This window comes from Lepus europaeus, chromosome 10 (assembly GCF_033115175.1).
Source record: "Lepus europaeus isolate LE1 chromosome 10, mLepTim1.pri, whole genome shotgun sequence".
NCBI lineage: Eukaryota > Metazoa > Chordata > Mammalia > Lagomorpha > Leporidae > Lepus > Lepus europaeus.
The window spans coordinates 65,257,760-65,272,933 of NC_084836.1; the positions used below are offsets into that span (position 1 = coordinate 65,257,760).

Below are 15,174 nucleotides of genomic sequence, written 5' to 3' on the forward strand. Positions count from 1 at the left end.
ATGGAAAACAAAGACTTAATATGAGGGGAATTTAGAAAGGCTTTTGCTCCAAAGAACTAATTAGATTAACATTTCTGATAATTTGTTCAAAAATAAAGAAACAAATAATATCAAAGATGGAATGCAATTTTGTAAATACAGAAGAGATCACAAAGACAAAACACTAAAATGCTCTTAAAAAGTAACTCTACATTTTTAGTAAAAGAATCAAATTCAGTAAAATAATCTGATGGTAAAAAATAAAATCCTAGATGGTGCTGTGAGATTTAAACAACTAATCAACAGATTAAAACCTTTCAACAAAGCCAACACCAGTTTCAAGGCCTACCAAATTCTCAAAGAGCAAATAATTCCAAGGAAATAATAAAATTTTCAGCCAGGAAAAAGTTGAGTACTCCTTAATTTGTTTTGTAAAATGAGCATAACCTCCAACCCCAAATCATGTCTCATCAGCACATAATGGAAAACTTGAAGATAGTTGAACTTTGAAAATCATATACCAAAATTAAACAAAACATTTGCAAACTGAATTTTTTTCTGTTTAAAATATCAGCAAATAATTCATATCTTTTTATTGCTCTAAGAGACAAAAGGAGATAAATTGTGTGCTTACTACATATGCTGCATTTTATTTACTAGACATGATGATTTACTGCGTGTTAAATTCAACACTCATTCATGGTGACTCTTAGAAATCTATGTACAGTGAGAAATCAGGAGGAAGCACCTGGCTCCTGGCTTTGGATTGGCGCAGTGCCGGTCATAGTGGCCATTTGAGGAGTGAACCAACAGAAGGAAGACCTTTCTCAATGTCTATAGCTCTACTTGTTAAATAACTTAAAAAAAAAAAGAAATCTATACATAGAAGTTAATCTTGAAGTTTCTAAGTGGACTCTAATTAATTTACTCCTACTGGTTACATATGTTGAGACATAAAATGATCTGGAAATAAAGTTTATGGGAATAAGTAGCAGAGTGAGCACCCAATCTCCAAAGTATTTAGAATAATGGGTCATGAGAACAATCCAACATGGGAAGCGGGATACACAGCAGACTCATAGAATGGCAGATTTCCTAAACAGCACTCTGGCCTCAGAATCAGCACTTAAGGCATTCGAATCTGGCTGGAGAGCCCATGAGAATATCTTAGGCATGGAAAGCCAAGACACTCTGGGAAAAAAAAAAACAAAGAAAAACAAAACAAAACAAAAACAAAAACACCTAAATGAATATGAGATTCCAAGGGGGAAAAAAATAGTGGGTCACATGAATGGACAAAACACCTATGAGGTGCATCAAGCGCCAGTAGCTAGTTGTAGACGTTCCAATTACGCTACTTCTTTGATCTCTGCTAAAGCATCCTCAAGCAAGGAGAACAGTGCAAAAGAGCTACACCTGAGTTTTCAACGGACACATGGCTCTGCACCTGACCAGTCGCTGATTGTATTGTTGCCTTTTCCTTTCCCCAAGGACACAATCCCAATGGGTAGCAGTTTAGCTTTTCCTCACAAAATGTCTTCAAGTTCACCCCATGATAGGTTAATTAGGGACAGTTGAACCTGGGGTCCCTAGGGTACTTTTTGTTTCTTTGATCAAATGATTCCTAACCATCTGCTGGGACCAAGCAGATATAACTTACACCACTCTTCAAGATAGAATTGTCAGGGACATCTGTCTTCCTACACAGGTCAGGACACTGCCTTTGCCCAAAACAAAGAGTTTCTCTCCATGACAACGACAGGTATTTCTCTCAGCTAAGCAGAGTGAGCATTATTCCCAGCGCTAAGTCAGACATTACTCTTTATTTGGTATCCTGAAGAGACTTGTTGAAGGTGAAGGTCATTCGGGAAAGTCCTCAGGCTTTGTAGGCAATGGAAACCCGAGAGTTCTCTGCCCATTCACAGACAGTGCATGCACTGGGCGCTACATGAGAAGCACTGTACCATCATAACTAGAAAAGCTGCTACTCGACTCTGAAATACCTTCAGTATCTTGTGATCAGATGGCTCACAGAAGCCATGGACAGCAACCTGATCTGAGTGGTACGTATGATTTACTTAGTCACACATCCAGAGCCCAAGTAGTTGGACGTTTCAGGCAGAAGGGTTTGACTTATGTGTTTCAAAACCCAGGTCCTAAATAATGAAGAACAACATTTCTTCATAGGACTAACTCTGTAGGAACCCGTAGGATGTCAATCTATTTTCTAACCAGTGGTACTCAAATTTGAGCAAGACTTTTTTTTTTTTTTTTTTGGACATGCAGAGTGGACAGTGAGAGAGAGACAGAGAGAAAGGTCTTCCTTTTTCTGTTGGTTCACCTCACAATGGCCGCTGCGGCTTGTGCTATCTGAAACCAGGAGCCATGTGCTTATCCTGGTCTCCCATGTGAACGCAGGGCACAAGGACTTGGGCCATCCTGCACTGCACTCCCGGGCCACAACAGAAAGCTGGACTGGAAGAGGAGCAACTGGGACAGAATCCGGTGCCCTGACTGGGACTAGAACCCGGTGAGCTGGCACCGCAAGGCAAAGGATTAGCCTATTGAGCCGTGGCACTACCCAAAAGGAAGGCTTTTAAAAGATACTCTTGGAAGAAATTACAAGGATAGGAAAATACACTTTTAGGAAGGGACTATAGTCTCCAATCAATGAGATCCTGAGGAAATGTTCTTGTTATCTCAGTCTAACAAAAATATCTGCCGAATGTTTATGTTTGGTTATGCAACCTGAAGATCAGGAGAGATAGCTGTGTCTTTTTAATACACAGTACTACAAAACATCTTTGACACGGAAGTATTCTTTTATTAGTAAACAACATAATAAAGCAATGAATTTTAGTATTTTTTCCTGAATGGGTTCATTCTGTATGTTCAAAAAGACTGTACCAATATTGATTTTTTTGTAAAAGAAGAATTTATAGTAGTGTTATGTGTGCACAGGCCTTATGCCAGCTTGAGGACACAGTGGAGGCACTTAGTGAGGCATTTGGAGGCCGGATCAGAGGACAAGTAAGGGCAATAGGAATGTGTCTCAACTTCAACATTTGATCTAGTGTGATCATTTGCTGAGTGATTCTACAGTACCTGGGGGGGGGGGGGAGAAGTAGCCAACATTCCAACCGCTTGTTAAGCACTGCAAATCAGATGCCTTTCAGTAGATTCAGGGTTGGCTAGCTCTGAAGTGTGTGTAGGGACATGTTGGAAATGGACACAGCACTCTCAACAGGAGTCTCCAGTGTCAGGAGAAATGCCCTTCAAGCTTGTGGAGAATGTGCTGTAAAAGACTGTAGAACACTGTTCATGTGGGGTCTCCTGGGAAGGCCCCATTACATCTCAATAATAAGGCTGATCGGAAGCCCTAGAAATAAGGACTGAAAATGGAAAATGGAAAAACGTTTCAGTTACAAAGAAATGTAATTCTTTGTTATTTTCTTTTTAAAAGGTTTATTTATATAGAGAGATTTATTTATTTATTTTGGGATTTATTTAGTTGGAGAGAGACAGAAAGAGAGAGAGAAAGAGAGAGAGAAAGAGAGAGAGAGAGAGAGAGAGAGAGAGAGAGAGAGAGAAATCTTCCAACCGCTGGTTCATTCCCCCTAGTGGCTGTAATGGCCAGAGCTATGCTGATGCAAAGCCAGGAGCCAGGAGATTCTGTCGGGTCTCCCACATGGATGCAGGGGTCAAGCACTTGGGCCATCTTCTACTGCTTTGCCAGGCCCATTAGCGGGGAGCTGGATCAGAGGTGGAGTAGCCAGGACTCAAACTGGCAACCATTTAGGAAACCAGAGTCACAGGCAGCAGCTTTATTGGCTGTACCACATCGCCATCCCCACTTGTTATGTTCAAAGAGTAACGACCTCTGCAATAGTTCTCACTCTGGATAAGGAAATCTGGAAGCATATTCTGCTCTTTAATCTGTGTATATGAAATTAGTTCCCTTTATGTGAATTTTCAGAAGTTGAAAAAGAAAAAAGGAGGAAAATACCTATGAGGGTACTTCAAAAACTGTATGGAAAATGGGCATTTGGCCTAGCGGTTCAGACACTGTCGGTTTGCTCATGCCCTGATTCCAAATTCCTTTGAAGAGAGGAGGCAGCAGGTGGTGTGGCTCAAATGACGGTGCCTCTGACACTCATGTCAAAGGCTGAGACAGAGTTCTGACTCCCGACTTTGGACCAGCCTGATCCTCGCCATTGCAGGCATTGGGAGTGAACCAGCAGATGGGGACCTTGTCTCTCTCTGCCTCCCGGATTATCGAAAAAAATTAGTTAATTTTAGTGCAAAAAATAAAGACTTTCGAAATCTATACAGTGTTTTCATAATACTCATTTTCCATGTCTGTTTTGGAAACCATTAAATAATAATCATAATAAGAAAGCCCTGGATCGTGACTCATAGGGTCCCCTGGTGGTTAGTTGATGGCATCACAAAGAGGATGTTGGTCATTTTCTCAAAAAATAAGGCAGAATCAGTCAAATTACAGTTAGGGAGGCAGCATTTTTCAGTGCCTGAGAGTCCCATTTCTCACTATCCTGGTTGCCCAAATCCTCAATTGATGACCCTGGGCAAGATCTTTCACATTTCTGCACTTCAGTTCATCATCTGTACAAGGAGGATTATATCATAATCAGCTTCAGAGGGTGGCTTTGGGAAGTAAATGTGGCATGATAAGGACCTGTGGTTGATCTCTAGGGTAACTGAGCAGTGGCAGTCTTGTGTGGTCATTGATTACCCTACCCCTCCACTTGCATTCTGGATTAACAGGTAACAAACTAGAATTGTGGCTCAGCTCACATGTTCACCACCCCTACTGCTAGCTCATACAGACAGTCCTTTTTTTTTCCAATCTACCTTCTTTCATTTTTTCACAAATACCAGGACTTAGTCAGGAATCAATGATGAGGAATTATACAGCACTAACAACGTTCATCTTGCTGGGACTAACGGATGATCCAAATCTACAGATATTCCTATTTATTTTTTTGTTTCTAACCTACTTGTTGTGTATTTTTGGGAACCTGGCCATCATCATTCTCACCTTGGTGGATTCTCACCTCCAAACACCCATGTACTTTTTCCTCCGGAATTTCTCTGTGCTGGAGTTCTCTTTTACAGCTTTCTGCATTCCCAGATTCCTGTACGCAATGGCAACTGGGGACAATACTATAAGCTATAATGCATGCTTCACTCAACTATTTTTTGTTTTCTTCTTCAGTGTAACTGAGTTCCTTCTCCTGACAGCCATGTCCTATGACCGCTACGTGGCCATCTGCAAACCCCTGCACTACATGACCATCATGAGCAACAGAGTCTGCATCAGGATCCTCATGGGGTGTGTCATGCTTACTCTAATCATCATCACCCCACCATTTACTCTGGTCTTTGATCTCGAGTTTTGTGACTCTAACATCATAGATCACTTTGCCTGTGACGTAGGGCCCATGCTGAAGATCACCTGCAATGACACAGAGTTTTTGGAGCACTTTGTCTTCATCTTGGCTGTGCTGACGCTTCTGTTCACATTAGGGTGTGTGATTACGTCCTACACACACATCATCAGGACCATTCTCAGATTCCCTTCTGCTCAGCAGAGGACAAAGGCTTTTTCCACTTGTTCATCTCACATAATTGTGGTTTCTATCACTTATGGAAGCTGCGTCTTCATGTACATTAAGCCATCTGCAAAAGAAGACGTGGCTATGAATAAGGTGGTGGCATTGCTCATAACCTCAGTTACTCCAGTGATGAATCCCTTCATTTACACCCTGAGGAACAAGCAGGTGATACAAGCTTTCAAAGACATGACCAAAAGGATTGCAGCCATCTCAAAGAATTGAAGGCCTAGCAGGTTAAAGTAACAAATCATAAAACAATTCTTTATTTGTGTTTCATCTTCACCTTATTTTACTTTATTCATGCTTTTTATGTGACACATCCCATTTCAGCTAAATGCAGGGTACATGTTTGATTCACATGTTAGCAATCTTCCTTAGGTCATTCTTTTCCCAGAAATGCATAGGAGTTAATCTTTCATAAGCACTTATAGACACCTGTGAATACTCACTGGACCATGGAATGTCAACAGCATCACTTTACTGACTTGTTGACTAGTCTTGCCGTGACGAACATGACCTGACATGAGGCTCAAAGTCCACAGGAACAGCAGCCATTGTGGTCTATGTCTGCAGGAAAGGCCAGGTGGTTGCCCTGTTTGAGAAAACTCCTCATTTTGTGCTTCCCGCTTTCCAGGGAGCTATACATGTCGACTAAAATCTTCCTCAGGTTCCTTGTGCTTAAAAGTTATACAATTTCTTGTGATAAAAGTCCAAATTCCATCTCGATAGGATTTCATGTTCCTGTCATCGTTGTGGGTGCACCTGTGTATATCTTTGTGCATTTGTTGCTCTTTGCAGAAAGCTTAATAGGCCTCAAGGAGGTAATGGGATGGACAAATTATAAAGGACAGCTTCTATCAAATTGTGTTCTCATCCAGATTATTCACTACGGTTTTTAAATAGTTTCTAAATGTGCTGAAGCTTCTGCGTTTACCATAATCTCATTTGTTGAGTTTTGTTCTTGTTGCTTGGGCACTGGGGGTCTTGTCCAGGAAGTCATCCCTCACACCATGTCTTGGAGTATTTCTGCTACAGTTTCTTCCTGTGACCTCATAGTCTCAGGTGTTTGATCCATCTTGGTTTGATTTTGTGTATAGTGAGAAATAGATTCGATTTTGTGTATGGTGAGAGATACGGATCTACTTTCATTCTTTGACTATATACATCCAGTTTCCATATGAATGTTCAGATTGTTTTTCTAATTCTGTGAATATGTCATTCATATTTTATACATTGTAGAGTGCTTTAGTTAGTATAGACATTCTAATGATATGATTCTTCTTTTTTATTATTTATTTTTAGAGATTTAATTTATTTCGGAAACAGTTGCACACTTAGAGGAGGAGAGACAGAAATTCGGTCTTCCATTCTTTGGTTCATTCCCCACATGGCTGAAATGGCCGGAGTTGAGCTGATCCGAAGCCAGGAGCTAGGAGCTTCTTCTGGGTCTCCCACACAAGCGTAGGGGCCTAAACTGTTGCGCTGTCTTTCACTGCTCTCTCAGGTAATAAGCAGGGAGCTGGATCTGAAGAGGAGCAGCCGGGACATGAACTGGCACCCATATGGCATGCTGGTGCTGCAGGTGGATGCTTAGCCTACTATGCCACAGTGCTGGCCCTGATATTGATTCTTCTAATCCATGATCAAAGAATGTGTTTCCATTTTTTGTGCCTTTGATCATTTCTTTTTTTTAAAAAAATTATTGATTTACTTGAAACTCAGAGTTACAGAAAAGTTCTATCCTATTAAATATTTTGGAATAGTTTTGAAAAATATTGGAGTTCATTTCCTCTTTAAATATTTTGTAGAATTCAGTAGTAAAACCACCAGATCTTGCACTTTTCCCTGATGGAAGACTTTGATTACTTTGTGGTTTGGTAGTGGGCGTTGCAATGTCTCTTTTTTCATTTCTAATTTTATTATTATTTACTTGAATTTTTCTTCTTAGTCTTTGTTTTTCTTTGTAGAGTTTATCTATTTTGTGTATCTTTTCAACAAATCAGCTTTTTTTTCAACTTTTAAAGTGATTTTTATGTTTGAATTCCATTTATTTCTGCTCTGATCCTTTTTATTTCTCACCCTTTGCTGATTTTGGGTTAGATTTGTTCTTGTTTTTCTAAGTCTTTGAGATGCACTATTAGATCTTTGATTTGAGAATTTTTCTTTTTGTAGGTAAACGCTTGCCTGATTTCATACATTCCCTCTTAATACTGTTTTTGTTGTATCTTATTGGTTTTCACATGTTTTGTTTTCATTTTCATTTATTTGAAAGATTTTTAAACCTATCAATTTCTTTAATGACCCATTGATCATTCAAGAGCATATTGTTGGGGCCGGCGCTGTGGCAAAGCAGGTAAAGCTTCTGCCTGCAGTGCCAGCATCCACTATGGGCTCGGGTTTGAGTCCTGACTGCTACACTTCCAATCCAGCTCTCTGCTATGACCTGGGAAAGCAGTAGAAGATGGCCCAATTTCTTGTGCTCCCGCACCCATGTGGAAGACCCAGTAGAATCTGCTGGGTCCTGGCTTTGGAGCAGCGCAGCTCCAGCCATTGTGGCCAATTGGGGAGTTAACCAGCAGATGGAAGACCTTTCTCTCTCTCTCTCTCTCACTCTTTTTTTTTTTTTTTTGAAACAGAAAGTATCTTCATTATCAAACAGATTAACAAATTCACAGACATTCACTTTCTGAGGCCTATCCAAACACTTACATCAAAGGTTGTATTCATTTGATAAGTATCGATACGTGTTCAGTGCTGAGACTACTTGTACCACTTACTGTATATACAAAGCAGCATGAGACTACTGTGATTCCCATTTGAGAAATACAGATTGAAGCTTTGTGCTACAACCTGCCAATTTAACCTTACAGCTAACACAGTGACAATTATTCATTTCCTATTTTTCTTCTGAAACTCAGTAAACAAGCTATCATTTAAGCACATGGAATAAGGCTGTGTCTTGTTCATTATGGTAGTAAATTTTAAAATCTAAATACTAAATATCATGGAAATTTTTGTATTTAATTGAATATGTGTTCATCACGTAAATACATACAAATAATGTATACATAAAACTCATATTATGTATTCATCCATAATTAAGTCTTAGTGGGTATAAAGTGTCTCTCACTCATATTCATATTTTATATTACTTCATTCAGACTCATGTGTAACACACATTCATAGTTTATACAAAATAAAGATGGACAAATTATTAGAGGACATTGAAGAAACCCCGCAAGATATCAGCACAGGAAAGACTTCTTGGAAAAAACCCCGGAGGCACAGGCAGTCAAAGCCAAAATTAACTATTGGGATTACATCAAATTGAGAAGTTTCTGCACTGCGAAAGAAACAGGAAAGTGAAGAGGCAACCAATAGAATGGAAAAAAATATTTGCAAATTATGGAACCGATGAAGGATTAATAACCAGAATCTACAATGAGATCAAGAAATTCCACAATAACCAAACAAACAACCCACTTGAGAGATGGGCCAAGGACCTCAATAGACATTTTTCAAAAGAGGAAATCCAAATGGCCAACAGACACATGAAAAAATGTTCAAGATCACTAGCAATCAGGGAAATGCAAATCAAAACCACAATGAGGTTCCACCTCACCCCAGTTAGAATGTCTCACATACAGAAATCTACCAACAATAGATTCTGGCGAGGATGTGGGGAAAAAAGGACACTAACTTATTGTTGGTGGGAATGCAAACTGGTTAAGCCACTATGGAAGTCAGTCTGGAGATTCCTCAGAAACCTGACTATAACCCTACCATACAACCCAGCCACCCCACTCCTTGGAATTTACCCAAAGGAAATTAAATTGGCAACCAAAAAAGCCATCTGCACATTAATGTTTATTGCAGCTCAATTTACAATAGCTAAGACCTGGAATCAACCTAAATGCCCATCAGCAGTAGACTGGATAAAGAAATTATGGATATGTACTCTATAGAATACTATACAGCAGTAAAAAACAATGAAATCCGGTCATTTGTAACAAAATGGAGGAATTTGGAAAACATCATGCTGAGTGAAATAAGCCAGTCTCAAAGCGCAAATATCATATCTTCTCCCTGATCGGTGACAACTAACTGAGCACCAAAAAGAAAACCTGTGGAAGTGAAATGGACACTATGAGAAACAGTGACTTGATCAGCCCTTGCCCTGTTGATGAACAACTTAATACTTTATCCCTTTTAGTATTTTTTTCTGTTTGTTCTACTAATACTATTGGTTAAATTCTGTAATTAATACACAATTATTCTTAAGTGTTGAAACTTAACTGAAAAGTGATCCCTGTTAAATATAAGAGTGGGAGTAAGAGAGGGAAGAGATGTACAATTGGGGACATGCTCAATCGGACTTGCCCTAAATGGTAGAGTTAGAAACATACCAGGGGATTCCAATACAATCCCATTAAGATTGCAGGTACCAATGCCATCTCATTAGTCCAAGTGATCAGTTTCTGTTCAGAATTGATCATAATGATAAGACTAAGAGTCAAAGGGATCACATAAACAAGACTAGGGTCTGTAAACATTAACTGATAGAATAAAAAAGGGAGAGAACGATCCAACATGGGAAGTGGGATACACAGCAGACTCATAGAATAGCGGATGTCCTAAATAGTACTCTGGCCTCAGAATCAGCCCTTAAGGCATTCAGATCTGGCTGAAAAGCCCATGAGAGTATTTCAGGCATGGGAAGCCAAGACACTCTGGAAAAAAAATGACCTAAATGAAAGATCTGTGAATGAGATCCCAGTGGAAAGAACAGGTCATCAAAGAAAGAGGTACCTTTCTCCGAAGGGAGGAGAGAACTTCCACTTTGACTGTGACCTTGTCCAAATATGATCAGAGTTGGAGAACTCAAAAGGCTTCCATAGCCTTGGCAACTCATGACAAGACCTAGGGTGATTACTGATGCCATAAACAGAGTGTCAACTTGTTAAGTCAACAACAGGAGTCACTGTGCACTTACTCCTCATGTAGGATCTCTGTCCTTAATGTGCTGTACATTGTGATTTAATGCTATAACTAGTACTCAAACAGTATTTTACACTTTGTGTTTCTGTGTGGGTGCAAACTGTTGAAATCTTTACTTAATATATACTAAACTGATCTTCTGTATACAAAGATAATTGAAAATGAATCTTGATCAATGTTGCAGCTGAGGAAGAACTTCTAAGTTCAATCCCATTCTCAATAGCTACAAAAACAATCAAATACCTTGGAATAAACTTAACCAAGGAAATTAAAGATCTCTACAATGAAAATTACAAAACCTTAAAGAAAGAAATAGAAGAGGATACCAAAAAATGGAAAAATCTTCCATGCTCATGGATTGGAAGAATCAACATCATCAAAATGTCCATTCTCCCAAAAGCAATTTACAGATTCAATGCAATACCAATCAAAATACCAAAGGCATTCTTCTCAGATCTGGAAAAAATGATGCTGAAATTCATATGGAGACACAGGAGACCTCGAATAGCTAAAACAATCTTGTACAACAAAAACAAAGCCGGAGGCATCACAATACCAGATTTCAGGACATACTACAGGGCAGTAGTTATCAAAACAGCATGGTACTGGTACAGAAACAGGTGGATAGACCAATGGAACAGAATAGAAACACCAGAAATCAACCCAAACATCTACAGCCAACTCATATTTGATCAAGGAATCAAAACCAATCCCTGGAGTAAGGACAGTCTATTCAATAAATGGTGCTGGGAAAACTGGATTTCCATGTGCAGAATCATGAAGCAAGATTCCTACCTTTCACCTTACACAAAAATTCACTCAACATGGATTAAAGACTTAAATCTACATCCTGACACCATCAAATTATTAGAGAGCATTGGAGAAACCCTGCAAGATATAGGCACAGGTAAAGACTTCTTGGAAAATACCCCCGGAGGCACAGGCAGTCAAAGCCAAAATTAACTATTGGGATTGCATCAAATTGAGAAGTTTCTGTACTGCAAAAGAAACAGTCAGGAAAGTGAATAGGAAACCGACAGAATGGGAAAAAATATTTGCAAATTACGCAACAGATAAAGGGTTGATAACCAGAATCTACAAAGAAATCAAGAAACTCCACAACATCAAAACAAACAACCCACTTAAGAGATGGGCCAAGGACCTCAATAGACATCTTTCCAAAGAGGAAATCCAAATGGCCAACAGACACATGAAAAAATGTTCAAGATCACTAGCAATCAGAGAAATGCAAATCAAAACCACAATGAGGTTTCACCTTACCCCGGTTAGAATGGCTCACATTCAGAAATCTAGCAACAATAGATTCTGGCGAGGATGTGGGGAAAAAGGGACACTAACCCACTGTTGGTGGGAATGCAAACTGGTTAAGCCACAATGGAAGTCAGTCTGGAGATTCCTCAGAAACCTGAATATAACCCTACCATTCAACCCAGCCACCCCACTCCTTGGAATTTACCCAAAGGAAATTAATTTGGCAAACAAAAAAGCCATCTGCACATTAATGTTTATTGCAGCTCAATTTACAATAGCTAAGACCTGGAATCAACCCAAATGCCCATCAGCAGTAGACTGGATAAAGAAATTATGGGACATGTACTCTATTGAATACTATACAGCAGTCAAAAACAATGAAACCCGGTTATTTGCAACAAGATGGAGCAATCTGGAAAACATCATGCTGAGTGAATTAAGCCAATCCCAAAGAGACAACTATCATTTGTTTTCCCTGATCGGTGACAACTAACTGAGCACCAAAGGGGAAACCTGTGGAAGTGAAATGGACACTATGAGAAACAGTGACTTGATCAGCTCTTGTGCTGACTGTTGATGTACAATGTAATACTTCATCCATTTTAGTATTTTTTTTGTTCTAGTACTAGTGGTTGAACTCTGTAATTAACACACAATTATTCTTAGGTGTATAAATTTAACTGAAAAGTGATCCCCTGTTAAATATAAGAATGAGAAAAAGAGAGGGAGGAGATGTACAATTGGGGACATGCTCAATCGGACTTGCCCCAAATGATGGAGTTAGAAACGTGCCAGGGGATTCCAATACAATCCCATCAAGGTGGCATGTACCAATGCCATCTCACTAGTCCAGGTGATCAATTTCAGTTCACAATGGATCACACTGTTAGGTCTAAGAGTCAAAGAGATCACACAAACAAGACTAATGTCTGCTAATACTAACTTTTAAAACCAAAAAAGGTAGAGAAGGATCCAACATGGGAAGGGGGAGACACAGCAGACTCATAGAATGGCAGATGTCCTAAATAGCACTCCGTCCTCAGAATCAGCCCTTAAGGCATTTGGATCTGGCTGAAGAGCCTATGAGAGTATTTTAGGCATGGAAAGCCAAGACACTCTGGAAAAAAGAAGAAGAAGAAGAAGAAGAAGAAGAAGAAGAAGAAGAAGAAGAAGAAGAAGAAGAAGAAGAAGAAGAAGAAGAAGAAGAAGAAGAAGAAGAAGAAGAAGAAGACCTAAATAAAGGATCTCAGCGAGTGTGATCCCAGTGGAAAGAACGGGGCCATCAAAGAAGGAGGTACCTTTCTCTGAAGGGAGGAGAGAACTTCCACTGTGACTATGACCCTGTTGGAATAAGATCAAAGTCAGGGAACCCAAAAGGCTTCCATAGCCTTGGCAACTCATGACTAGAGCCTAGGGAGATTACTGATGCCATAAACAAGAGTGTTAAATTGTTAAATCAACATCAAGAGTCACTGTGTACTTACATCCCATGTGGGATCTGTCCTTAATGGGTTGTCCAATGTGAAGTAATGATATAGCTAGTACTGAAACAGTATTTTTACACTTTGTGTTTATGTGTGTGTGCAAACTGATGAAATCTTTACTTAGTATATACTGAATCAATCTTCTGTATATAAAGATAATTGAAAATTAAAAAAAACCTTCGTGTTAAATTGGAAATTACATAGAAAATTAATCATTTTTTAAAAAAAAATCATGTAGGATCTCTGTCATTAATGTGCTGTACACTGTTATTTAATGCTATAACTAGTACTCCAACAGTATTTTTTCACTTTGTGTTGCTATGTGAGGGCAAACTGTTGAAATCTTTATATATACTAAACTGATTTTCTGTATATAAAGAGAATTGTAAATGAATCTTGATGTGAATGGAAGGGGAGAGGGAGCGGGAAAGGGGAGGTTGCGGGTGGGAGGGAAGCTGTGTGGGGGGGAAGCCATTGTAACCCATAAGCTGTACTTTGGAAATTTATATTCATCAAATAAAAGATAAAAAAAAAAAGAAAATGAATCTTGATGTGAATGGAAGGGTAGAGAGAGCGGGGGATGGGAGGGAAGTATTGGGGGGGAGAAGCCATTGTAATCCATAAGCTGTACTTTGGAAATTATATTCATTAAATAAAAGTTAAAAAAAAATAAAGATGGAAATGAGATTGTAAAACATTATCATAAAATGAATGCCAGTACCACATGCTGTAAAGTACCATACACTGAAAATGATCATTTTGAGCAGATGTATATTCATAAGTAAATGTATTTGCAGAAGAATTTTGAAGCTCAACTTTCCACTTTACATGAGTAAAACAAACTCTGAAGAAGACACAAAATTAATATATAATGATGTGGGCAGAAAACAATAAAATGGAAAACAAAGACTTAATATGAGGGGAATTTAGAAAGGCTCTTGCTCCAGGATGGCCCAAGTGCTTGGGCACTGCACCCACATGGGAAACCAGGAGGAGGGACCTGGCTCTTGGCTTTGGATCAGTGCAGCGTGCCAGCCACAGCAGCCCTTTGCGGGGTGAACCTATGGAAGGAAGACCTTTCTCTCTGTCTGTCTCTCTCACTGCCTATTTCTGCCTGTCAAAAAAAAAAACCAAACAAACAGGCTGGCGCCGCGGCTCACTAGGCTAATCCTCCGCCTGTGGCGCTGGCACCTTGGGTTCTATTACTGGTTGGGGCATCGGAATGTGTCCCGGTTGCTCCTCTTCCAGTCCAGCTCTCTGAAGTGGCCCGGGAAGGCAGTGGAGGATAGCCCAAGTGCTTGGGCCCTGCACCCGCATGGGAGACCAGGAAAGCACCTGGCTCCTGGCTTTGGATCGGCGTGTTGCGCCGGCAGCAACATGCTGGCCGTAGCAGCCGCTTTAGGGGGTGAACCAACAGAAAAAGGAAGACCTTTCTTTCTGTCTCTCTCTCTCTCTCTCTCTCTCTCTCACTGTCTTACTCTGCCTGTCAAAAAAATTTTTTTTAAAAATTAAAAAATAAATAAATAAGAGAGGAAGGTGATAGGAAGGTAGAAGAAAGGTGGGAACATGGGTGGGAGAGAAGGTAGGGTGAGAAGTGTCCCTAGGCTCCTAAATCTATGTATGTACAATATATGAAAATTGTCACCTTCTATAAAGAAAAAATATCTTCAAAAACTGTCATCTAAGAATAAAATAAGCTGTGAAATTCAAAAAAAAAAAGGCTCTTGCTCCAAAGAACTCATTAGATTAACATTTCTGATAAATTTGTTAAAAAAATCAATTTCAGTAAAATAATCTGATGGTAA

General features: G+C 39.5%; 1 protein-coding gene across 1 annotated transcript; it reads left to right on the forward strand.

The window, feature by feature from the left end:
- Nucleotides 1-4,898: 4,898 nt before the first annotated feature.
- On the forward strand, nucleotides 4,899-5,837 carry LOC133767684 (olfactory receptor 6C2-like). The gene has a single exon (XM_062202118.1). It carries the CDS (start codon nucleotides 4,899-4,901, stop codon nucleotides 5,835-5,837), a length of 939 nt encoding a protein of 312 aa, XP_062058102.1.
- The last annotated feature ends 9,337 nt before the right edge of the window (nucleotides 5,838-15,174 follow it).

Coding starts and splice junctions, on each gene's coding strand:
- LOC133767684 (XM_062202118.1), top strand. CDS start 4,899: ATGAGGAATTATACAGCACTAACAACGTTCATCTTGCTGGGACTAACG.